A 27,500-nucleotide genomic window follows, 5' to 3' on the forward strand; every position below is an offset into this window, starting at 1 on the left:
CTTTGTTAATACACATATTAGGGAACAGAAATGGGGGTTGAACGCATATCTATATGCTCCTAAAGATGACCTCAAACACAGAATGTATTGGAGAGACCTCTATACTCCACAGGAGGCGGGTAAGGAGGCCCTTATCTCTGCATTGTAGAGTTTATGTATCATACATTCATAACCTTTTAATATTATCCCAGAAGTTACGGTTTTCAGATCTGTGGTCTTTGCAGCCAAAGATTTAAATTGCAACTATTCAAACTTTCTGTTGGGTGGATTTGAAAAATGCTTTCTTGTTTGAAATTCTCTGCTAGAGATATAACTGCTCATGCACATGTTAAGGGCATGATTCTCTTGCACTTGAATATTAACACATTTCTATGGGATAATATTTGTGTCATCAGTGGCCCATTTCCATTATGGGATAAAACCCGGGTGTCTGGGGGAGAGTCGCAGGGCCCTATGGTGCATCCGGTGCAACGTGGCACAAAGCGTGATGCAAGTCTTATTCATATCGTACACCCAGTCAGTGTGCACAGGGTTTTTTTCAGGCTACGTTTTCGATTGTAACCCCTTGTCAGTCAATAGTGAAAGTTGTAGAACTGTAGAAACTGTAGAACTGTTGACTATGAGACCACGCTGAAGTTAGTAGAAAGGCGAGTGCAGAATGCATGTAGGCTGTCTGCTAGTCACAAAGGTTTTAAAGTAAGTTGCCCACTATTGGAATTGTGCAAGCAAACCCCTTCAGATGTGTTGATTGTCAAAATACCGACGGGCTGTTTGATGTTGTGCTGCTGGCTCTTAAAGGGAATGACAGATGTCATTCCCATTGGTGTAAAGGATGTTACGGCCAAAACACGCCCAGCACCCAGCGTTTGATCATGAAATCACAGCATTAATATGTTAAATTGTTGGTTGGACTGCCAATGAACAGTCGTTGTCCTACCCCATGGGTCTCCAACACGTCGCTCTCAAGCTCAGTCACTTGCCAACCCCTTCTGAGCTTGCCAGAGGCTGAAGCAGTACATTTAAACACAATAGGCATTCCAGCCTACGAATTTAATAAAAAGTAAATCATGCATAATTAAAAATTAACTTAATTTAGGCTACTTGGCTACGCAATAAGGTTTCCATTACAGCACAGCGGGTGGAAATCCCGATACTCTTTTAACTACATGAAACGTAATAGTGAACCATCAAATACCCCCCAGATTTCAGTACCCATCAGTCACAACATTTAGCAATATAATCTATTAACATTAAGCTATATAACATTAAGCTGTTACCTCATAGCCTCGTTATACCCAGCACTGACTTCGTTACATTGCCCCCCGCCCCCATCCTCCCCCCATCAATTTTATCGATTTATACATATAGCGAGGTATGTTGCGCTCAAAGCCAGGCTATGCTGTGACACGAAAGTGGATCTGTTTTAGTGTCACTATATCACCATGGTATCTTATGCTGTCAACCAAACCTGAGGGGTATTTCACAAAGGCAGAATTAAGACATCCAAGATAAGTGATAAAGCGAGGTTTGACATAGCGTTGTCAGTGGGGTGTAGGCCTACTACGAATCTCGATTAGTGGGTTAGCGAGGTATGTTGTGCTCAAAGCCAGGCTATGCTGTGACACGAAAGTGGATCTGTTTTAGTGTCGCTATATCACCATGGTATCTTATGCCGTCAACCAAACCTGGGGGATATTCCATCAACCTCGCTAAAGGCCAAACCTGGCTTATTTCGATAAGTCTCGCTAATTTTAGTGAGAATTCCGTTCCATTAAGGAGGTTAACGTGAATCCCAGCTTGGTAACCATGGGAATTTATGCCACAGAACTAACCTGCTCCGTAGCAGGTTAACTTTCAAGCTAAATTAAGCTGTGTTGCAAAAAAAAAACAATCAGTCGGAAAACGAGTCCAAAAAGATGGTTCCGTCAACCTGTGCTCTCGTCACCTGTAGCATAGTTCAAAAATAGAAGTAGGCCTATAGAAATGTTTTTTTCCGACAGTGCACCAAGCATGGATTTACACATTCACTAGCTCCAAAGAATGTATGAAGATTATACGATTAAAAATCTTTTAACTTCACATGCGTGTGGTTCTAGGAATCGTGCTACTCTGCGTCATTTACGTTCGGTGGTGGTGTAACGTGCAGCGAGACGGCATAGGATAGGATTTACATTCTTGCGTGTTCGCAGGTTCACTTCCCATACGAAGTATTAAGGCTATATCGTTTATCACCTTGATAATAGCATTTTTAGTTATACTGCTGATAAAGGGTCATGCACATTTAGTAGGCTGTTCAGTGACAGCTTTGCCAGTGGGCTATAGCCTATTAATATCTGATGCAAGCCAAAGGATAATTATTCTGTAGCCTAGGCAGCTAATAATTAAAACTGCTTCATGTGTCGACGATTGTTCATGAATGTCAAATCAACTGTGTGCTACACAGATTAAATATTAGGCATAAATTGAATTGAAAGCCATTGCATTTCAGATCATTTTATTTCAAAACACTTTGGGACTTATGGGAGACAATAGCCTATTATGTTGATACTAATTTATTTTATGACCACCTACACCTAGACAATAATTTGGAGTGAATGAACTCTTTTAATCTAAGAACGCTAGGCTATAGATAGTTTTGAATATCTATATGCATGCAAGTTGTTTTTGAGTTTATAGACTTCCACGGGAGCGTACCGGGTCCTATGTTCCCCGCTGTTCCCCGCCTTGTATCTGACCACGGAAATTGCATGGGATATGCTTGCGAGTGCACATTTCGTGCACAAACGGTAGCAAAGTGTATTTTTCTATCAATGTTGCTTGCCGTAGCATACCAGGTAGACCTACACATACGCGCACGGTGCAATATTGACACAAGCCAGAAGGACGATTTTCCTAACTTCCACGTTGAGTATAGCGGAGTAAAAGAATAGATGAAGAACATTTTTTATAACATAGGCCTACAATGGTTTTACTTGTGTAGGTAGCGGGGAACATAGGATCCGGGGAACATATAGGGATGACCCCACTTCCACTTGGGGCTGAAGCCGTTCCATTAACTCAAGTTAGCGGCATCTTGGTCTCGTTTATTCAAGCGAGGTTAAAGTCAGCTTCATCTCTGCTCGTGCACGAGGTAGAACAGTAGACAGCTCCCGTGGAAGTCTACGCTAGTTCAAGCCAGGCTATTTCTGTTAAGCGCCGCCTTCATTAGCGAGGTTGATGGATTATCCCCCTGGATAAGTGCGCGCTCACGGCTCCCTCAAATAGACCCCGCCACCGATCACAGATTCACTGATTCACCATGGCAACTAGAGTGGCTTCATTGCTTCTTCTACGGTGTGAAGTAGGTGTCGATAGCCTTTTCACAACAGCAACAAGCAGCAACACATCTGTGGGGTGTACTACGAATCTCGATTAGTGGGTTAGCGAGGTATGTTGCGCTCAAAGCCAGGCTATGCTGTGACACGAAAGTGGATCTGTTTTAGTGTCGCTATATCACCATGGTATCTTATGCTGTCAACCAAACCTGGGGGATATTCCATCAACCTCGCTAATGAAGGCGGCGCTTAACAGAAATAGCCTGGCTTGAACTAGCGTAGACTCCCACTTGGGGCTGAAGCCGTTCCATTAACTCAAGTTAGCGGCATCCAGTGTTGGGAGGGTTACTTTCAAAACGTATTCCGTTACAGAATACAGAATACATGCCCAAAAATGTAATCTGTAACGTATTCCGTTACGTTACTCAATCTGAGTAACGTATTCTGAATACTTAGATTACTTCCGCATTGAATTGGATTTTATAAGTGTAGGAATGCGGCCATCAAATCCTGCTTAGGCCTACTAAACAGGCCTATTCTGGTGTGTTCTTCTGTTCCAAATGGCTGAAGTGTTAGGCCCACATAGGAGAATGTAAAGTCAACTAAGCTACCTGATACAACTTTAAAATAGCAAGGTGACCACTAAAACTACTGTACAGCAGGCGACTAGGCTAATTAAAACAAACTAAAATATAGCTGCAAGCAGCAATGTGGGGGCCAAGCAGTTGAGCAGGAGTTGTCATGGCAACCCAATGTTGCTACATTATACACACACCCAATTAACCACCCGTCCCACACACACATACACAGATAAACTTCCTCTCCCACACACCCCAATAACCCCCCACACATATGCATACCTCAAACATCACCAAATGTATTGTGCATAGTCAGGTTGTAGTCACGAGTCCACATACCAAGTTTGTTGTCGATACGAGAAAGTGTTGATAATTATAGCACCCCTAGTGGTCAAAAGTCACCAAATTTATTGTGCGTACTCAGGTTGTAGTCACGAGTCCATATACCAAGTTTGGTGTTGATACGAGAAAGTGTTGCAAATTATAGCAACCCTAGTGGTCAAAGGTTGCTAAAATTATTGTCTGTCCTCAGGATGAGGTCCCAAGTCCATATACTAAGTTTGGTTTCAATATGTGAAAGCATTGCTGAAATATGAGCCCACTTCTTGTGATTATTGCGCCACCTATAGGTCAAAAGTCATCACATTTATTGAGCCTCCTCCTAATTGGGTCCTGAGACCCTGTACTGAGTCTGGTGTTGATATGCGAAAGCCTTGCTGAGATCACTTCACTTCCTGTTTGGCGGCTTCGCCGCCAAACGTGATTGGTCGTCACAGGCAAGCGGTTTGGAATATGTCTCCAAAAAGCAATGCGTTTATGAGTCATGGTCTGACGATCATCTGCGTCAAGTTTCGTGAAAATCGGACAAACTTTATGACCTTTGATGCCTTTTAAGTGTTTTTGATGAAATCAAATATGGCGGTCGAATCAATTATGTTGACGTCACATGTTGGCATGTGTCGGCCTAAGGACCTCTCAAGGTATTAACAGATATCACTAATATGCTTTAATTCCAAACACATGACCCGTTACAGGCTAAAACGTAATTTTGCTAATTATAGCGCCACCTATAGGTCAAAAGTCATCAAATTTATTTAGCCTCCTCCTAATTGGGTACTGAGACCCTGTACTGAGTTTGGTGTTGATACGCGAAAGCCTTGCTGAGATTACTTCACTTCCTGTTTGGCGGCTTCGCCGCCAAACTTGATTGGTCACCACGGGCGACGGGTTTTGAATATGGCTCCAAAAAGCAATGCATTTATGAGTCATGGTCTGAAGATCATCTGCGTCAAGTTTCGTGAAAATCGGACAAACTTTGCGAACTTTGATGCCTTTTAGGTGTTTTTGATTAAATCCAATATGGCAGCCTGATCAATTACGTTTACCCCATAAATTGACATCTGCGTTGAGTTCGGTCTCATCCAAGGATTCCAAATATACCTTAATGTTCAAAATGTGGTGTACCATTCAAACGTTATGTGCATAGATGTAATAAAAAATTTGAAATGTTGGTGGCGCTAGAGCACTCAAAGTGCAGACTTGAAACTTTGATAAATTAAAGATATGACTGAACCGAATCAATGTGCCGAATATCCCAACTTTTTACTGTATGGTTTAATGGCAAATTAGCGTTTCGTTATAATAATAATAATAAATATAACCGCAAGCGGTGATTTACGGGGTCCGAGCAAAACGAACATGATGGCATAGCTTTTTAGTTTTACATATGCTTTGATTGTTTGGGCACAATTGTTCAAAAGAAACGTGATCGGATTTCGGTTATCGGATTTCAGTTACCGGATTGGATCAAATCTTGAAAATGGGTTGTTCAAAGGGAAACAAGGATCCTGAAATTGGATTAGATCACATAATCTATTCTTGGTTTTGATCTGGATAAAACCTTCACTTTGTGTCGTTTAAAACTTTTGAGTTGGATTGGAATAAATTTGATGAATAAAATTAGGATTACCCTGTGCTGTAACATTATAGTGTGCTAACCTCCACAACCCAACAGTATTCTAACAATACTTGATTCTACAGGACTATTTATTTGTTGTGGATAAGATGAAGGGTTTGATAATGGAAGGCAGTGTATCCCACAGAATTGAATTGTATTTGTGGTGGTGGGTTCTGTGTCGGAGTCAATAAGATAAACAGCGTATAATTATACAGTTATACTTGCCTTGCACTACAAGTCCATATTGACAAGTAGCTGTAATGCTGTAATGTTATAGTGTGCTAACCTCCACAACCCAACAGCATTCTATTCTAGTATGCTAACCTCCACAACCCAACAGTATTTTAACACTAATGCTTCAGGTGGGATTTGAACACTCAACATAAGGATGACCAGTACAAGGCATTATCCCACTAAGCCACTGTCAATCCTACATCTTTGCCAGTCACATTCACATGGTGAAAATGTGTATTGGTAAACACACAAGGAAAAACTCCAAGTATACATTTGACAATAAAATGAAGGGCTTTCCTGAAAGAGAACACCTGAAAACGTTTGGAAATTCTGGGACAATTAGACATTTGTAGAGAAGAACAGTAATGGATGAAATATAAATATGATAGACTTAATGATGAAGGAAAAATAGTAAACAAAGAAGTTCCCCTATATGTCATAGAGTGTGTCGGCATTCTGATTCTTGGCAACTAATGAGTGTGAATGTTAATTGCCTGATGTCATTCAGGTGCTGTTCAATGGTGTCAATCTTCAATAACCAATAGCATGTGCATCTTGAGCTTCAAGCTCTAGCAGGATTCGAACTCTCAACCTAACAAACACCAGCAGTGTGTAATGAGTGTGAATGTTAATTGCCTGATGTCATTCAGGTGCTGTTCAATGGTGTGACTCAGAAGGCTCAATGGTATGGAGTGATGACACGGAGATGGCAGGTTTCGGTGCAACACAAGTTAGCTTTATTTGAGTTTCAATTCATCTGTTCTTTTGTTCTTTACTTGTATGTGTGCTGCATCAAAGAGGAAACAAACAGAAAATGGAGTAATCAGTGAAATGGGGTAAATCAGTACAGATCCCAACTCACAAACAAACCAATTGACATTTGAACAATAAACTGAAATCATATGGCTATATAAGGTACAACTAAACAATACTTGACATCCCAAGTCAACCAACATCACCTAATAATCTCTCACATGGGACTCCAACACACCAAACCAACAAACAAAGACCTTAACTTTACACATGATGGCAGAGCTACTCTACAAACTGATAAACATCACAAAAGTCATAGTGAGGGTGATTAAAGTGATGACTTACGTTAACTCAAAGACGCACACAGAGCAGGACACACTGGAGTGCTGGGTTGAGATGAACAAAAGAGCGAACTGAGGGCGAGCAAACAATTTATCCTGGTCTGAGCCCCTGCTCCGGAGCTACAGGGTTTCCCAGCGGGTAAACTTTGGAAAGATTTGCAAAGATTTGGAAAAGATTTTTGAAAGACTACAGTCTCAGACCCTCTCACATCTAAAGACAAGTAGTAGAGTTTTAAGTCACAGACTTTGATTTTGCAATGACTAGGGATCTTGCAGGGTCACTATTTACAAGACTGCAACATGATTCCTTCAAATTATTACCCATTGTGCAATAGATAAACAGGAACTGAAAATTATAGCCTACTAAACTCAAAGTCGTATTTTCATGTTTCTGCAGCATTGTTTCATGCGTGACATCCTTAACCGATATAGAGTTGTTCTGTCAAGTGGAAGAGCCGACTAAATATGTATAAGAAATGACAAATATTATAAGAATAACAAATAATTATAGGCTACAGCTTATAATTATACAGTAATACTTGCCTTGCACTACAAGTCCATATTGACAAGTAGCTGTAATGTTATAGTGTGTTATCCTCCACAACCCAACAGCATTCTATTGTAGTATGCTAACATCCACAACCCACTAATGCTTCAAGTGGGATTTGAACTCTCAATCTAAGGATCACCAGTACAAGGCATTATCCCACTGAGCCACTGTCAATCCTACATGTTGGCCAGTCACATTCACATGGTGAAAATGTGTATTGGTAAACACACAAGAAAAACTCCAAGCATGGAGGGGCGATTAGACATTTGTAGAGATGAACACTAATAGATTAAATATAAATATGATAGACTTAATGATGAAGGAAAAATAGTAAACAAAGAAGTTCCCCTGAATGTCATAGAGTGTCTCGGCATTCTGATTCTTGGCAACTGATGAGTGTGAATGTTGATTGCCTGATGTCATTCAGGTGCTGTTCAATGGTGTGAATCTTCAATAACCAATAGTATTCGAGCTAGAGCCTAAAGCACTACCGGGGATTCGAACCCTCAACCTAACAAACACCAGCACTAGGCATTATCCCACTAAGCCACTGACAATCCTACATATTGGGTAGTCACATTCACATGGTGAAAATGTGTGTTGGTAAACACACAAGAAAAACTCCAAGTATATATTTGACAATAAAATGAAGGGCTTTCCTGAAAAAATACACCTGAAAACTTTTGGATATTCTGGGGCAATTAGACATTTATAGAGAAGAACAGTAATGGATGAAATATAAATATGATAGACTTAATGATGAAGGAAAAATAGTAAACAAAGAAGTTCCCCTATATGTCATAGAGTGTGTCGGCATTCTGATTCTTGGCAACTAATGAGTGTGAATGTTAATTGTCTGATGTCATTCAGGTGCTGTTCAATAGTGTGAATCTTCAATAACCAATAGCATGTGCATCTTGAGCCTAAAGCTCTAGCAGGATTCGAACTCTCAACCTAACAAACACCAGCACTAGGCATTATCCCACTCAGCCACTGACAATCATACACATTGAGCAGTCACATTCAAATGGTGAAAATGTGTGTTGGCAAACACACAACATCAAGAAAATTCCTAGCATACATTTGACAATAGAATTAAGGGCTTTATAAAAAAGAGTACATATCTGAAAATGTGCACTGTTAATGGTATCCACCTAATGATGGTTGTATGGTTGTTATCCAAGAAAAAAAATTACTCATATAGGAATATAGGTGATATAGGAGAAATGGGCTGAGTGGTCGAACTTTATTAGCCTATATCTCTGAAATGGAACAACATATCCAAATTCTTTTGATAACTTTTGTGAGGCTTTGTCTAAACATTGTCTGTGAGAATTTTGGTGAAGATTTGATAATTTTTGAAGCCTGTAAAACTTTTTATGATGTTTGGCTTTTCTCTGAAATTGTGGCAAAAGTAAACATTTTTAGAGCATAAGACCAGGGTGAAAAAGATGCATCTGAATGTAGAGATTAATATGATGAAAGAATTTTGAGTCTAGGTGAATCTGGTAAGGAGAAATAAGCGTTTTTGACAAGAGCGCCACCTTTGGGTGCAGTACCCCAAATTTGGGTTATGGGTAGTGGGGGGTACTGGTAACAATACTTGAAAATGTCAAGTTTCTAGGACTTACGGTTTATAGGAATATAGGTGATCTAGGAAAAAAGGCCTAAGTGGTCTAACTTTATTGGCCTATATCTCTGAAATGGAACAAAATATCAAAATTCTGAGCGATAACTTTTGTGAGGCTTGGTCTAAACATTGTCTGTGAGAATTTTGGTGAAGATTCGATTATTTTTGAAGAGTGTGAAACTTTTTATAATGTTTGGCTTTTCCATGAAATTGTGGAAAAAGTAAACATTTGTAGACCATAAGACCAGGGCCAAAAAGATGCATCTGAGTTTAGAGATTAATATTCTGAAAGAATTTTGAGTCTAGGTGAATCTGGTAAGGAGAAATAAGCATAATTAACTTTTTTTTTCAATAGCGCCACCTTTGGGTGCAGTACCCCAAATTTTGGGTTATGGGTAGAGCGGGGTACTGGTAACCATACCTGAAAATTTCAAGAGTTTTGGAGTTACGGTTTAGGCTGCAGTATGACTTTTACAGAATTTTGGCCAAAAAATGAACGGTACAGAAACAATAGGGTTCCTGCAGCTACGCTGCTCGGACCCCTAAATATAGCTGCAAGCAGCAATGTGGGGGCCAAGCAGTTGAGCAGGAGTTGTCATGGCAACCCAATGTTGCTACATTATACACACACCCAATTAACCACCCGTCCCACACACACACATATACACAGATAAACTTCCTTTCCCACACACCCCAATAACCCCCCACACATATACATACCTCTAACATCACTAAATGTATTGTGCATAGTCAGGTTGTATTCACGAGTCCACATACCAAGTTTGGTGTCGATACGAGAAAGTGTTGATAATCATAGCACCCCTAGTGGTCAAAAGTCACCAAATTTATTGTGCGTCCTGAGGTTGTAGTCACGAGTCCATATACCAAGTTTGGTGTTGATACGAGAAAGTGTTGCAAATTATAGCACCCCTAGTGGTCAAAGGTTGCTAAAATTATTGTCTGTCCTCAGGATGAGGTCCCAAGTCCATATACTAAGTTTGGTTTTAATATGTGAAAGCATTGCTGAAATATGAGCCCACTTCATGTTATTATAGCGCCACCTATAGGTCAAAAGTCATCAAATGTATTGAGCCTCCTCCTAACTGGGTCCTGAGACCCTCTACTGAGTTTGGTGTTGATACGCAAAAGCCTTGCCGAGATCCCTTCACTTCCTGTTTGGCGGCTTCGCCGCCAAACTTGATTGGTCGTCACAGGCAACTGGTTTTGAATATGCCTCCAAAAAGCAATGCGTTTATGAGTCATGGTCTGACGATCATCTGCGTCAAGTTTCGTGAAAATCGGAGAAACTTTGTGACCTTTGATGCCTTTTAAGTGTTTTTGATGACATCCAATATGGCGGTCGAATCAATTATGTTGACGTCACATGTTGGCATGTGTCGGCCTAAGGACCTCTCAAGGTATTAACAGATATCACTAATATGCTTTAATTCCAAACACATGACCCGTTACAGGCTAAAACATAATTTTGCTAATTATAGCGCCACCTATAGGTCAAAAGTCATCAAATTTATTGAGCCTCCTCCTAATTGGGTACTGAGACCCTGTACTGAGTTTGGTGTTGATACGCGAAAGCCTTGCTGAGATATCACTTCACTTCCTGTTTGGCGGCTTCGCCGCCAAACTTGATTGGTCACCACGGGCAACCGGTTTTGAATATGTCTCCAAAAAGCAATGCGTTTATGAGTCATGGTCTGACGATCATCTGCGTCAAGTTTCGTGAAAATCGGACAAACTTTGCGAACTTTGATGCCTTTTAAGTGTTTTTGATGAAATACAATATGGCGGAAGATCCAACATGGCGGAAATTGACGTCATGGGGTGCGTTGAGTTCGGCCTCATCCAAGACTTCCAAAGATATTGCGATATTCAAAATCGGGCATACGGTTCAAAAGTTAATTGCATGGATGCAATGTCAACTTTGACCCATTGGTGGCGCTAGACTCTCTGTGGTTCAGGCATAAAACTTGCTCAAATTAATTTTTATACTGTCCCGAATCAATGTGCCAAATTTCACAACTTTTTACTGTACGGTTCTATGGGCTGCCATAGACTTCAATGACAGCGGAAAGATGTGTAATAATAATAAGAAAAGGTAGAATCACTAAGGGTTGCCGCGCAGCTTCGCTGCTTGGCCCCCAAATATAACCGCAAGCGGTGATTTACGGGGTCCGAGCAAAACGAACATGATGGCATAGCTTTTTAGTTTTACATATGCTTTGATTGTTTGGGCACAATTGTTCAAAAGAAACGTGATCGGATTTCGGTTATCGGATTTCAGTTACCGGATTTCAGCTATCGGATTGGATCAAATCTTGAAAATGGGTTGTTCAAAGGGAAACAAGGATCCTGAAATTGGATTAGATCACAATCTATTCTTGGTTTTGATCTGGATAAAACCTTCACTTTGTGTCGTTCAAAACTTTTGAGTTGGATTGGAATAAATTTGATGCATAAAATTAGGATTACCCTGTGCTGTAAAATTATAGTGTGCTAACCTCCACAACCCAACAGTATTCTAACAATACTTGATTCTACAGGACTATTTATTTGTTGTGGATAAGATGAAGGGTTTGATAATGGAAGGCAGTGTTTCCCACAGAATTGAATTGTATTTGTGGTGGTGGGTTCTGTGTCGGAGTCAATAAGATAAACAGCGTATAATTATACAGTTATACTTGCCTTGCACTACACGTCCATATTGACAAGTAGCTGTAATGCTGTAATGTTATAGTGTGCTAACCTCCACAACCCAACAACATTCTATTCTAGTATGCTAACCTCCACAACCCAACAGTATTTTAACACTAATGCTTCAGGTGGGATTTGAACACTCAACATAAGGATGACCAGTACACGGCATTATCCCACTAAGCCACTATCAATCCTACATCTTTGCCAGTCACATTCACATGGTGAAAATGTGTATTGGTAAACACACAAAAAAAAACTCCAAGTATACATTTGACAATAAAATGAAGGGCTTTCCTGAAAGAGAACACCTGAAAACGTTTGGAAATTCTGTGACAATTAGACATTTGTAGAGAAGAACAGTAATGGATGAAATATAAATATGATAGACTTAATGATGAAGGAAAAATAGTAAACAAAGAAGTTCCCCTATATGTATTCGAATGTGTCGGCATTCTGATTCTTGGCAACTAATGAGTGTGAATGTTGATTGCCTGATGTCATTCAGGTGCTGTTCAATGGTGTGACTCTTCAATAACCAATAGCATGTGCATCTTGAGCCTAAAGCTCTAATAGGATTCGAACTCTCAACCTAACAAACACCAGCACTAGACATTATCCCACTCTGCCACTGACAATCATACACATTCAGCAGTCACATTCAAATGGTGAAAATGTGTGTTGGTAAACACACAAGAAAAACTCTCAACCTAACAAACACCAGCAGTGTGTAATGAGTGTGAATGTTAATTGCCTGATGTCATTCAGGTGCTGTTCAATGGTGTGACTCAGAAGGCTCAATGGTATGGAGTGATGACACGGAGATGGCAGGTTTCGGTGCAACACAAGTTAACTTTATTTGAGTTTCAATTCATCTGTTCTTTTGTTCTTTACTTGTATGTGTGCTGCATCAAAGAGGAAACAAACAGAAAATGGAGTAATCAGTGAAATGGGGTAAATCAGTACAGATCCCAACTCACAAACAAACCAATTGACATTTGAACAATAAACTGAAATCATATGGCTATATAAGGTACAACTAAACAATACTTGACATCCCAAGTCAACCAACATCACCTAATCATCTCACATGGGACTCCAACACACCAAACCAACAAACAAAGACCTTAACTTTACACATGATGGCAGAGCTACTCTACAAACTGATAAACATCACAAAAGTCATAGTGAGGGTGATTAAAGTGATGACTTACGTTAACTCAAAGACGCACACAGAGCAGGACACACTGGAGTGCTGGGTTGAGATGAACAAAAGAGCGAACTGAGGGCGAGCAAACAATTTATCCTGGTCTGAGCCCCTGCTCCGGAGCTACAGGGTTTCCCAGCGGGTAAACTTTGGAAAGATTTGCAAAGATTTGGAAAAGATTTTTGAAAGACTACAGTCTCAGACCCTCTCACATCTAAAGACAAGTAGTAGAGTTTTAAGTCACAGACTATGATTTTGCAATGACTAGGGATCTTGCAGGGTCACTATTTACAAGACTGCAACATGATTCCTTTAAATTATTACCCATTGTGCAATAGATAAACAGGAACTGAAAATTATAGCCTACTAAACTCAAAGTCGTATTTTCATGTTTCTGCAGCATTGTTTCATGCGTGACATCCTTAACCGATATAGAGTTGTTCTGTCAAGTGGAAGAGCCGACTAAATATGTATAAGAAATGACAAATATTATAAGAATAACAAATAATTATAGGCTACAGCTTATAATTATACAGTAATACTTGCCTTGCACTACAAGTCCATATTGACAAGTAGCTGTAATGTTATAGTGTGTTATCCTCCACAACCCAACAGCATTCTATTGTAGTATGCTAACATCCACAACTCACTAATGCTTCAAGTGGGATTTGAACTCTCAACCTAAGGATCACCAGTACAAGGCATTATCCCACTGAGCCACTGTCAATCCTACGTGTTGGCCAGTCACATTCACATGGTGAAAATGTGTATTGGTAAACACACAAGAAAAACTCCAAGCATGGAGGGGCGATTAGACATTTGTAGAGATGAACACTAATAGATTAAATATAAATATGATAGACTTAATGATGAAGGAAAAATAGTAAACAAAGAAGTTCCCCTGAATGTCATAGAGTGTCTCGGCATTCTGATTCTTGGCAACTGATGAGTGTGAATGTTGATTGCCTGATGTCATTCAGGTGCTGTTCAATGGTGTGAATCTTCAATAACCAATAGTATTTGAGCTAGAGCCTAAAGCACTACCGGGGATTCGAACCCTCAACCTAACAAACACCAGCACTAGGCATTATCCCACTGAGCCACTGACAATCCTACATACCGGGTAGTCACATTCACATGGTGAAAATGTGTGTTGGTAAACTGAAAACTGAAAACTTTTGGATATTCTGGGGCAATTAGACATTTATAGAGAAGAACAGTAATGGATGAAATATAAATATGATAGACTTAATGATGAAGGAAAAATAGTAAACAAAGAAGTTCCCCTATATGTCATAGAGTGTGTCGGCATTCTGATTCTTGGCAACTAATGAGTGTGAATGTTAATTGTCTGATGTCATTCAGGTGCTGTTCAATAGTGTGAATCTTCAATAACCAATAGCATGTGCATCTTGAGCCTAAAGCTCTAGCAGGATTTGAACTCTCAACCTAACAAACACCAGCACTAGACATTATCCCACTCTGCCACTGACAATCATACACATTCAGCAGTCACATTCAAATGGTGAAAATGTGTGTTGGTAAACACACAAGAAAAACTCCAAGTATATATTTGACAATAAAATGAAGGGCTTTCCTGAAAAAATACACCTGAAAACTTTTGGATATTCTGGGGCAATTAGACATTTATAGAGAAGAACAGTAATGGATGAAATATAAATATGATAGACTTAATGATGAAGGAAAAATAGTAAACAAAGAAGTTCCCCTATATGTCATAGAGTGTGTCGGCATTCTGATTCTTGGCAACTAATGAGTGTGAATGTTAATTGTCTGATGTCATTCAGGTGCTGTTCAATAGTGTGAATCTTCAATAACCAATAGCATGTGCATCTTGAGCCTAAAGCTCTAGCAGGATTCGAACTCTCAACCTAACAAACACCAGCACTAGACATTATCCCACTCTGCCACTGACAATCATACACATTCAGCAGTCACATTCATATGGTGAAAATGTGTGTTGGTAAACACACAAGAAAAACTCCAAGTATACATTTGACAATAAAATGAAGGGCTTTCCTGAAAGAGTACACCTGAAAACTTTTGGATATTCTGGGGCAATTAGACATGTATAGAGAAGAACAGTAATGGATGAAATATAAATATGATAGACTTAATGATGAAGGAAAAATAGTAAACAAAGAAGTTCCCCTATATGTCATAGAGTGTGTCGGCATTCTGATTCTTGGCAACTAATAAGTGTGAATGTTAATTGTCTGATGTCATTCAGGTGCTGTTCAATAGTGTGAATCTTCAATAACCAATAGCATGTGCATCTTGAGCCTAAAGCTCTAGCAGGATTCGAACTCTCAACCTAACAAACACCAGCACTAGGCATTATCCCACTCAGCCACTGACAATCATACACATTGAGGAATCACATTCAAATGGTGAAAATGTGTGTTGGCAAACACACATCAAGCAAATTCCTAGCATACATTTGACAATAGAATTAAGGGCTTTATAAAAAAGAGTACATATCTGAAAATGTGCACTGTTAATGGTATCCACCTAATGATGGTTGTATGGTTGTTATCCAAGAAAAAAAAATTACTCATATAGGAATATAGGTGATATAGGAGAAATGGGCTGAGTGGTCGAACTTTATTGGCCTATATCTCTGAAATGGAACAACGTATCCAAATTCTTTTGATAACTTTTGTGAGGCTTTGTCTAAACATTGTCTGTGAGAATTTTGGTGAAGATTTGATAATTTTTGAAGCCTGTGAAACTTTTTATGATGTTTGGCTTTTCTCTGAAATTGTGGCAAAAGTAAACATTTTTAGAGCATAAGACCAGGGTGAAAAAGATGCATCTGAATGTAGAGATTAATATGATGAAAGAATTTTGAGTCTAGGTGAATCTGGTAAGGAGAAATAAGCGTTTTTGACAAGAGCGCCACCTTTGGGTGCAGTACCCCAAATTTGGGTTATGGGTAGTGGGGGGTACTGGTAACAATACTTGAAAATGTCAAGTTTCTAGGACTTACGGTTTATAGGAATATAGGTGATCTAGGAAAAAAGGCCTAAGTGGTCTAACTTTATTGGCCTATATCTCTGAAATGGAACAAAATATCAAAATTCTGAGCGATAACTTTTGTGAGGCTTGGTCTAAACATTGTCTGTGAGAATTTTGGTGAAGATTCGATTATTTTTGAAGAGTGTGAAACTTTTTATAATGTTTGGCTTTTCCATGAAATTGTGGAAAAAGTAAACATTTGTAGACCATAAGACCAGGGCCAAAAAGATGCATCTGAGTTTAGAGATTAATATTCTGAAAGAATTTTGAGTCTAGGTGAATCTGGTAAGGAGAAATAAGCATAATTAACTTTTTTTTTCAATAGCGCCACCTTTGGGTGCAGTACCCCACATTTTGGGTTATGGGTAGAGGGGGGTACTGGTAACCATACCTGAAAATTTCAAGAGTTTTGGAGTTACGGTTTAGGCTGCAGTATGACTTTTACAGAATTTTGGCCAAAAAATGAACGGTACAGAAACAATAGGGTTCCTGCAGCTACGCTGCTCGGACCCCTAATAATAAGAATACGTAGAATCACTATGGGTTGCCGCGCAGCTTCGCTGCTTGGCCCCCAATAAATAGGCTACTTTAAGGGCGTAGCCAGAAAATATATTAGTACCTGTGAGATTTTTCGGTGGCATCAACCCAGTACAAGTGAGGGGCGCATATGACAGGTGGAACGCAAATGACCTGTAAATGTAAAAACACTATCTAGGCTACTGTATATCAGTGCTCTCAAAATGAACGTGATTGCGTAATGACAATCAAAAACCGCACGTTAAAATATGCTAGCCTACTCGCAAGAATAATTCTTCAGAGGCTCCACCATATAATTCATTTTAAAACGTAGGCTAGATCGATCTAATTAGAAAAAAAAATAATCCATAAAGCTATTTTAAGTTAGAATAAAAAACTTAGAATGCAGTGCCTATTTTAGAGATTGGTTTAATTGTAGGCCTAGGTCTAAATCAACACGTGAACTATAGGCTCTGTTTATTGATTAGCAAACTGTGTAACCGATTGGCCGAAGTAGCCTATTAATACTTGGGAAAATATCCTTTGAACAGACATCAGGAACCGCGATCAGTGAGGAACAGGAGTTACCTCCACTTACTTTACTCCTAATTTGCTGTGCAAACAGTCATTTCAGGGTCTCCGATGACGCGTCCATAATGCGCGCTGGCTGCGTTTTGAGGCTAGTGCAAGACGGCGGGGCTTGGATTTAAACATGGAAATCATAGATTGCTTTTAGGAGCTTCTGAGTTGCCTTTATTTATTTAGAGAGTGAATAAACTTATGAAACAGAGAAGTATCGTCATGTAATCCATTGGTTTCAACAATGTAACTCTATTCTAAATACCAACTATTTAACTTGTAACTGTATCGGAATACAGTTACTCATAATTTGTATTCTGAATACGTAACGCCGGTACATGTATTCCGTTACTCCCCAACACTGGCGGCATCTTGGTCTCGTTTATTCAAGCGAGGTTAAAGTCAGCTTCATCTCTGCTCGTGCACGAGGTAGAACAGTAGACCAAAACAGTAGATTGACGAAAAGAGGATATATGTCGTAAAATTAAGACAATACTAGACGATTTCTGTTCGATTTGGCAAGCGCCATCTACAGGATTTTCATCGAAAGTCATCAAATTTAACATCGAGAGAAAAAAATAGATTGCCTACAGAAATGGGAGAATAATGAAAGCATACATTTAAAACAACAATGCTAATTTTTGCTAGTTTTGAAATCAATTGCAAGTTTGATTGGCTTCACTCTTGAACACATAGGTCTACATCCTATGCTTGAACAAAACGAGTGCATGAATAAATAGTATTGTAGTGATCTCACCCTCAGACAAGATTCACCTTTGGCCAGGACGGCCATTTATTGGAACAGGAAGACTCATACGGACACAGACAACTACATAGGGCAACACAGGGGTAGTCTCAGCCGCACATGCAACACACAATAAGGGTTTACCACACACATCAACACAAGGATAAGCACATGAGGTACAACCAAATAGACTAACACGCTAACAAATACACAACATGGTAAACGCAACTACAACTATTATCAATTTCAATTTATTGTGCTTATAGAGCGCTTTACAGAATGTAGGCAATCAGAGAAAGAAGGAAAGAAAGGAAGAAAAGAAAAGCAAGAGAGAGGCCCATGGGTAACAGGGGCGGGGAAAAACTCCCTAGAATTGGAGATATATATAGGAAGAAACCTCGAGCAGATCCACGACTCAAGGGCCTGACCCATCTGCCTAGGGTCAGTACATGACAGTAAGGTCTGTATACATGACAAATGCATATGATAGTCGGGTGTAGAGAATAAGACATGGTGTTTAAGCACTTGAGACATGGTGTTTAAGCACTATTATAATCGACATTACACATTCTAGCATTCACTCGCACTGCATTCTGGGAGACACTCATTCCACGTTAAACATGTACATCCACCGACGCTACATAACCCCCTCCCGAGCCATTGTCGTCCCCGGCAATGACAGCTCAGCTCACCGCTCGCGGCTGCGTCGGTGTCAGTCCCAGTGCTTAGTCCAAATGACCGGAAAGCCTCCGGCTGCACAATAACCCCTCCCGACTGGAAGGGCTCTCGGCTGCCTCTGTCACGTCAGTTCTCCCCCGAACAAGCACCAGAACCGGCCAGACGTGGGTCGTGGTGTCGCTTGGGCCCTCGGTTTCCTGCCGTGCAGCTGCGCTACCTCAAACAGCAGCAAACAGTCCCACTGCAAGCCGAACCCCCGGATACGCTGGAACCCCTGGACGTTCGGTAGCCCCCTCTGGCTACTGTGACAGCTCGTGGCCGTTGCCACCTGTCCACAGTGTGCCGATCTCCAGGCGGTCAGCAGTCCACGTCGAGGTCCCTCCTCGCGCTGCCCTCTTGTAGAACTTTTGTCGGCTGTCTCTCGAGCACAACGATGCTCCACTGTAGTGCTGCCACTAACGACAAATTTTCTAACGACTAATCTTTCGACTAATTTTTTGATTAGTCGACTAATCTAAACGACTATTTTTTTTTAAATCAAGTGTTTGTTATTTTGTTGTATGTTTTATTTTGAACTCAACTAAAGGGAAAACGTAAAATATATATCACCCTACTTTTGTTAGAAGCTGTATTACTGTAAGTAAACTGTTCAAAAACATTATGTATTAAAAAAAAAACACCCATTTAAAATGCTACCTTCAGATCTACAGTAATGTCAGACCTTTGATAGACTTTATTTGTATGCCAGTGTTGCCACCGACATAGACAACTTCTTTGACCTGAGGCCCGGTCATGGCATACTTTGGGGTCATAGGGCCCACCTACATGAACCCACCCCCCATCAAATTATCATTATATCACATCACAATTATTATTGTTATGCTATATTGTTATACATGCACTACAAAGCAGCCAGTGTTTAAAGTGCTAACATTGTTCACAAAAAGTTTGAAAACATGCACATCAGAGGACTGCTTTACTAATGTAAAATATAATTAGAATAATTCCATTGCTTTTGCATGGTTGCATGATAAATACTTCTCAAAACAACAGCAATTATATGGGTGTCATCGTTTTGGGATGTTTCCCTCATGCAAGCATCATATACTGGTAGGCAAATGGAAATAATATTTACATATTTAATTATGCCACAAGCTTTTGGCCACGTTATTCAAATTTGACTATACAGTACTCTAGATAGTGTATTATAGTCTGTGCTCTGTTTTTATGGAAGTTGCATAAATCCACATTGTTCTATTAAATGTAGTTTCATAATTAAATAGCTTTCCAATAGGTTGAATTGGAGATTTGCTACCAACGTTATCAAGTGGTTTCAGTTTCTCTCGCGCATTGAATGTACGCTCATACCACCATTTAATTGTATGCCTCTATGTTTGATGACACCAAATTAGCAAGTAATTCATTCTGATTGCAGAAAAGTTTGTTTTCTTTTTCTGTCGGTCCACGGTTCCTTGATCAATTGCGCAGCAAATTATCAGACGAAGCCCCGGGAATAATTTCACTCCGCGGCTCCGGACCAGCAATGTCCACGTTACGGCCGGTGCTGGTCCGCGCGGCCCATAGTTTGAGAAACGCTGGACTTTGAAAGGCGACAGGAGTTGAGGACTTTGCAAATGAGCCTAACATCAGCATGTTCAAAACAAGTAGGCTACAGCACTTTGCGCGTCTTACCACATAGGTTACTTCACTTTATCAGTTGGCTTGAACGCTAAAAAATTATGCGTCGTGACTTATTGACCATGGGAAATGACGCGCACCTTGATTGTTGATATCACGGGCGGCGGCATGTTCGGTTTAACGTTTTTTTTGTATGAATGAATTACAGTAATGACACGCCGTTGCGTTGTCAACGTGAGACACTTCACTTCATTTATTTCAATTTCCACAATAGGCTACTATATTAGTCAGAGTTTGGACTAGCGTAACCTACTAGCTTAGCTCCCCCCACTTAGCTCTGCCTAAAAAAATTGCCGTCGACTAATTTTCATGGTCGATTAGGTCGACTAAGTCAACTAATCGCGGCAGCACTACTCCACTGTGGCGGGAAATGGAGACCCCGAGCAGCAGGCTCGGGACACACAGGAACTCACACACAAAACATGAAAAACATTGCGCAGACTTGCTTCAACCGGAACGTGCGCACTTCAAATCTCAACAGTCCACAAAACGATAGCTCCCAAGGCTCTACAGGTCGACGTTACCCTCTTGGTCACTAGCTGGAGCACCGCAAACTCCCGAACTAGCAGCTATGACTCCATCACACTCTCGACCGGCAGCTGACGCTCTGGAAGTTCTTCAGTAGCTGGCCGTGTAAACCCGGCCGCTGTGGTCGTGTTCCAAGGTCGTCAGAGAGTTCGCGCTCTCTATGGATGAGATCCTCGGATGACGGCAGCATCGACATCGGCGTCGAGCCGGGAACTCCTCAGCCGGGGCCGCTTCCTTCAGCGTTGGCAGCTCTCGTCGGCTGTGCAGGGCTGGTCCCGCTGGTCGCCTGCACAGGTCCCGCGCCGGGCCGGAAGGTCCTCCATCCTCCGCAGTGGCGAGCTCAGCGAGCTGGCTAGTCCTTAATAGGACCATTGGAACATCTGCTGAGGTCCGCCGCCATCTTGCTGGTCTGGTCTTCGGCCTTCCTCTCCATCTTGATCTGGCGTAGATCTTCGCGACCCGGGAGGGGCCCATCCCACTTCTGACACCAATGTAGCGATCTCACCCTCAGACAAGATTCACCTTTGACCAGGACGGCCATTTATTGGAACAGGAAGACTCATACGGACACAGACAACTACATAGGGCAACACAGGGGTAGTCTCAGCCGCACATGCAACACACAATAAGGGTTTACCACACACATCAACACAAGGATAAGCACATGAGGTACAACCAAAGAGACTAACACGCTAACAAATACACAACATGGTAAACGCAACTACAACTATTATAATCGACATTACACATTCTAGCATTCACTCGCACTGCATTCTGGGAGACACTCATTCCACGTTAAACATGTACATCCACCGACGCTACAGTATAAACTCAAAAACAACTTATGGATATGCATATAGATATTCAAAACTATCTATAGCCTAGCTTACGTTCTTAGATTAAAAGAGTTCATTCACTCCAAATTATTGTCTAGGTGTAGGTGGTCATAAAATAAATTAGTATCAACATAATGCTATTGTCTCCCATAAGTCCCAAAGTGTTTTGAAATAAAATTATCTGAAATGCAATGGCTTTCAATTCAATTTATGCCTAATATTTAATCTGTGTAGCACACAGTTGATTTGACATTCATGAACAATCGTCGACACATGAAGCAGTTTTAATTATTAGCTGCCTAGGCTACAGAATAATTATCCTTTGGCTTGCATCAGATATAATAGGCTATAGCCCACTGGCAAAGCTGTCACTGAACAGCCTACCAAATGTGCATGACCCTTTATCAGCAGTAGACATATGTCTTTCATCAAAGATTATAACTAAAAATGCCATTATCAAGGTGATAAACAATGTAGCCTTAATACTTTGTATGGGAAGCGAACCTACGAACACGCAAGAATGTAAATCCTATCCTATGCCGTCTCGCTTCACGTTACACCACCACCGAACGTAAATGACGCAGAGTAGCACGATTCCTAGAACCACACGCATGTGAAGTTAAAACATTTTTAATCGTATAATCTTCATCAGGGTGTCCGCGGGGTTGTAAAAAGTATTAAAAGGTAGTAAATGAAATTAGCCAACTTTAAGGCCATTTAAAAGTATTAAAAAGTAATAAACGTCATCTGATGAGGTATTACATTTTCGAACCACTAACTATGATGTTTTCCATTTGTGTTAAGTGCAGGCCTATCTCCTAAAATTCGCGTGAATTTATTTATATTATATTATTTATATGTGCGAGTAGGACCTGAGCGATATGTGCGTTTGCGGTAAAAACTTTTAGCGCCCCCTCAAACTATGCTCAAACTGGATATACGGCTGGCTTACTGCCTAAACTTGTTGCCACAAGTTCGCTACCATTGACGATGTCATGGGAATTTTTATTTTTTCAGACATTTGGTTAGAGGACTCGAGATTCAAAGACTGGCTTAGGCTAGTTGGCAACAGCCAAGAGGCTTATTACCACATCTGTAAAAAGACAAAAAATGCCCCTGGATGGGAGTGAATGCCGTCAGGTCACATATGGAGTCTACCAGAGCCGTTTTTCTACCGCTCTGGAGTCTACTAGCCAGCAAACAAGAATGGGCGGACGTAATCAGAGGTGGAAGAGTCGACTGCCTGGCTCATCGGCCACGTAGGGCTACTGTCTCCACATAAATATGCGTCATTTAAGCTATTAGTAAGTCTACGCTACCAGCTGTCATTGTCATCCAAAAAAGTAATCATTTGCGCCATCGCGTTTTCAATGACACAGGCTGTAAGAGCAGCAGACATAGCCTAAACTAGGCCTAGCCTACATACAGTATCACAATAACCCATTTTCAAATTAAAAGTCCCCATAAAGGCAGAAGGCCTTTTCATTCAAACAAATATATAATTAAATGAAAGGGGAAAAAACAAGAATATAACATGTAAACATATGCACATGTTATAAGGGGTTATTTGCAATGAGCTACCCCTGCCTTGACTACAGAATAGAGGTTAAATATAGGCCTGACAGTGTTGCTTTGTTTAGGCTATAAGATAAGGTTTAGGCTATAAGATTTAACAATTTCTACCCTCAGTAAATGTCATGTTAAGGTTAGTTTAACACGTGTTACCTTTACATTATTCAAAGCTTGCTCAGAAGCTATAGGGTTACTCCCTTGATGTAGTATGTGATGAGATCAAAGTTCTAATAGACTTGCTTAAAATTAGTTGAATATAAGAACCTGTGTAGGTTTGTATAGGCTGTATAGTAATATGCTATCAATATATTATAATATAATATATTTTAAGTCAATTTGTCAATTAGTTTCCACAAAATTCCCCAGAAGTCACCATTTAAGGGGTTATTTTTCAAAATTTTCGTCACAGGGAGCATGCAGGCCCAAAAGTATTTTATCACATGGGGCCCTCTTTCTCCAGCAGCACCCAATTAATAATTAGTATTTTTGTAAAATGTGACAGTCTATTTTTGAATGTGATACCTTGACTGGCAAATTATATGAGACAGCAAGGGTGTGTGTGTGTGTGTACTGCGTATGGTCGTAGGCCTTTTTAGAAGAAAGTCCAGTAAACCTTTTCTGATTTTCATTTGTCATTTTGTCTTGATTGAGAGAGAATGATATAATAGTGAAAGAAAGAGTGTAGTGCTGGAGAAGTGGTGTGTGCTCTTCCTACACATAACAATGAAATAACTTTTTATCTTGGGTTAGGATTAAATAACAAATAATTGTGTATAGGCCAGTGTTTTTATTGAAGCAAAAAAGGAACAAAGTATCCAGTAACTGTAACAGTAAGATACTGTAAGTAAGATACTTGATTTGAATTGTAAGCATTGCTACACTTTCTTACTCAGAAAGTTAAGTAACAAAAATGACAGTAATCTGTACATCTATAGGAAATAAGTTACCGGAGTTTTGGAACGATATATCAGCCTCCCCGTCTACTTCTCATCGTTACAATATGTTATCTTCAACCTTACTGTCGAATAGTAATCTGCTATTTGCTATTCTTCGACTAACTCTTACAATTGTATCGGCCGGCATCGGTCATTTACATCCATCTTGTTCGCTCTGGTGGGGAATTTCTGGTAAGTGTTGTAGTGTAGCTTACTGTACTTCACGATCGAGCTGGCGCATAACATACGATTGGGTGAAATCAGATCCAATCGTTTCAAACTTCTACAGAGTCCACGCATCCAGTTTTCAAACGTTCGTCAATAGCCGAGATCCAGAAGACACTGCTACATAATAAATTCAGTAAAAGGTCTCAAGATAGATCGGGGAAGATAATGGAAAATACAAGTTTTTTTGCATATGACCACAGGAAGCTGAATGCATGAGCTGTTAATCTTAATTGCAGAAACCGTAAATAAAGGGCCAAACTGACACGTCGCATTTCCTATATTTTTCAATATTGTCCAGTGCTAATGATAATCTTGAGCAACGGAGACGTATAGTGCTTTGGATCATGTAGGCTAGGCCTACTTTAACTCATTGAGTGCCAAAAGCGTAATATTACGTTTTTCCTTCCCATGCGTTGAGTGCCAAAAACGTAATATTACGTTTTTTGCTTTTTTTTTTAAATTACGAAACTAGACGTAAGACCACGTTTCATTTTCCGTTGGTCTTATTACACTTTCTAACTTGAGAGGAGACAACTTTTAAATAGGAAAATTAACGGAAATCTTAGTCACTTTCAAACGTGATGCTAGCAGGCGAGAAGCTAATGGTCTAATCAGATTCAATGATCTATGCTAGGCTGGACACTGCACGAAAAGTGTAATTTTAGTCAGTATGAGGCACTGTAGATTGTCGTGAAGTTCAGGCTTGTGGCTGTTCACGGCAATTTGCAGGGAACGCCGAAAACTGCCATGAATTGTCAGAAATTGACGTGGGCCTTGCTTGGCAGTCGTCCCCCCATGACCCCCCTCTAGTCTAGTTGCATCTCCCATAGGCCCAATAGTGAACCCAGAAATGTACCCTAAAGTTTTATTGCAGAAATGTCATCTATAGGCCTAGTGGATGGATTTCAACTTGGTTGGTAAAAGTTAGATGAGAAAAAAATGCATTGCATGATTTTTCTATGTTAACTCATTGAGTGCCAAAAACGTAATATTACGTTTTTCCTTCCCATGCGTTGAGTGCCAAAAACTTAATATTACGTTTTTAGCTTTTTTTTTTAAATTACGAAACTAGACACTCTAACACACCTTATATGTGATTTTGGGAACTCTGTGATGAATGGAAATGAAATATATGACGATCGAAAACTCATGAAAACGCACAATCTGGACATTTTATCATAACTCGGTTGCCGCTTTGGGTCGAATCAGTGACGCATGCACGTCAACTCAAAACCAGGCCATTTTCGTGGGTCTATCACTAGGTGGCAGTTTCGCCAGGTCTCGCTGATCACTTCCTGGAAAGTTTACAGGCAACACTTCATATTTCATGAAATACGTTATATCTCCATTTCTAGAAAAAAACAGCGATTTTGATGAAAACTAGCCACTGTTTAGCTTGGGATTTCTCAGGAACAGAGGCGTGTAGAAATACACGGTTTGCACCCACTGAGAGCTTAAAGTCTCACCTTTTAAACGAGCCATTGTATGTGTTCATAGCTATAACACAGAATATGCTGTGGCTGTACAAAAATCATCAACAATGGTCTAGATTGCTGGCACTCTAGGACAAAGCTACCCAAAACAGCTTGGCATTCAATGAGTTAAGGGGAGATGGAATCGCCCATTAGTGAGCGCAACACAGCACAGGTCTTAACCTGCTTTATCCAGAGGGAGACATTATTGGAAGCCGTGACAAAAAGCCTATCATGGACCTGGCTGGGAAATGCGATTGTGGAGTCGGCATTCATAGGCTATAGCCTGTCGCTGCAAGTACTTCTCCAAACTCAAAAACAGTAGACTAAAAGTGGCAATTAAAGTGGACTGTCAGAGCAGCACAAAATACTAAAAGCCATGCCGAGTGTCCTGTTCGCTCTTAAACTTTCCATCACAGTTGGTGCATCTAGCCACTTCGTAAATGTGTTAGAATTTGTTCTGTACTTTAAAGAACATTTTTAAGGGGTCACATAGCCTACGTGCAATGTTGTGATATTATCAGTATGTGTAATTTGCTTTTGAGCAGGATCTTCCAAGAACATTTCGAAATGAATGGAAAGACACAGTGAAGCCTAGTGTAGCCTAGGCTTGCTAGTGGTGAGTCTGTTATAGCATATTTACTTATATTGTAGCCTATGCAACGCTATTCTAAACGTTGTGTGCTAGTCTATTCAACGGGGGTCATCCCTATGTTCCCCGTGTCCTATGTTCCCCGCTCGGGGTTAGGGTTATGGTTAGGGTTTTAAAAAAGGGTCCTATGTTCCCCGGTCCCATACAAAGCGGGGAACATAGGTACGCTCCCATTCAACGCTATAGGCTATGACCGCTATGTTCTTGCACTATTTTCCCCCTTGATCATTGATTCAGTTATCCAAAAGGCTCGAAGGATGCTCTTTATTATATGGCAATTTTGGAAAAATAACGAATAAAAGTGAGGTGAGGTACCCCCCCTGTCAGTGCTCATAGCCCCCCACCCGTTGCTCTCTGGCGCTGACGCTGAACAATTGTGTTTAAATGTAGTAGCCTACTGCTTCAGCCTCTGGCAAGCTCAAAAGGGGCGGCTATGGGTAGCTTGAGAGCAACGTGTTGGAGACCCATGGTGTAACGAGACTAGGGCTTTATGTCGCTGTTGTGTAATTTATTGTCTTTAATCATGTTTAGGCTGTTTTTGTTCGGGACAAACAACAACGAAACAAGATCAATATAATTTTCTTTATTTGTCATATGATGCAGAAATAACCATATATACACGTCTTCTCATAGGCTCCTCAAGAAATACGCACTGAATAACGTTTGGCTGTAGCCGCCGGATAGGTACCCGCCCACTAACATGTACGCTCGTGCCCAACACGGACTTTCGTGCACGGAGCTGGTTCCAA

General features: G+C 40.4%; 1 protein-coding gene across 1 annotated transcript in view; it reads left to right on the top strand.

Annotated features, from left to right (window-relative positions):
- The window catches only part of ogal (O-GlcNAcase like), a 133,027-nt gene that overhangs the window by 14,235 nt on the left and 91,292 nt on the right, over nt 1-27,500 (top strand). The window contains exon 4 of the mRNA XM_076277748.1: nt 22-119. Within this exon, the coding sequence (XP_076133863.1) occupies nt 22-119 (98 nt within the window). The remainder of the gene's footprint in view (nt 1-21; nt 120-27,500) is intronic.

Source organism: Alosa pseudoharengus, unplaced genomic scaffold (assembly GCF_046254945.1).
Source record: "Alosa pseudoharengus isolate Yale_2024_CS ecotype anadromous, Long Island Sound unplaced genomic scaffold, YU_APseudo_1.1 YU_APseudo_1.1_scf_11, whole genome shotgun sequence".
In the NCBI taxonomy this organism is placed as follows: domain Eukaryota; kingdom Metazoa; phylum Chordata; class Actinopteri; order Clupeiformes; family Clupeidae; genus Alosa; species Alosa pseudoharengus.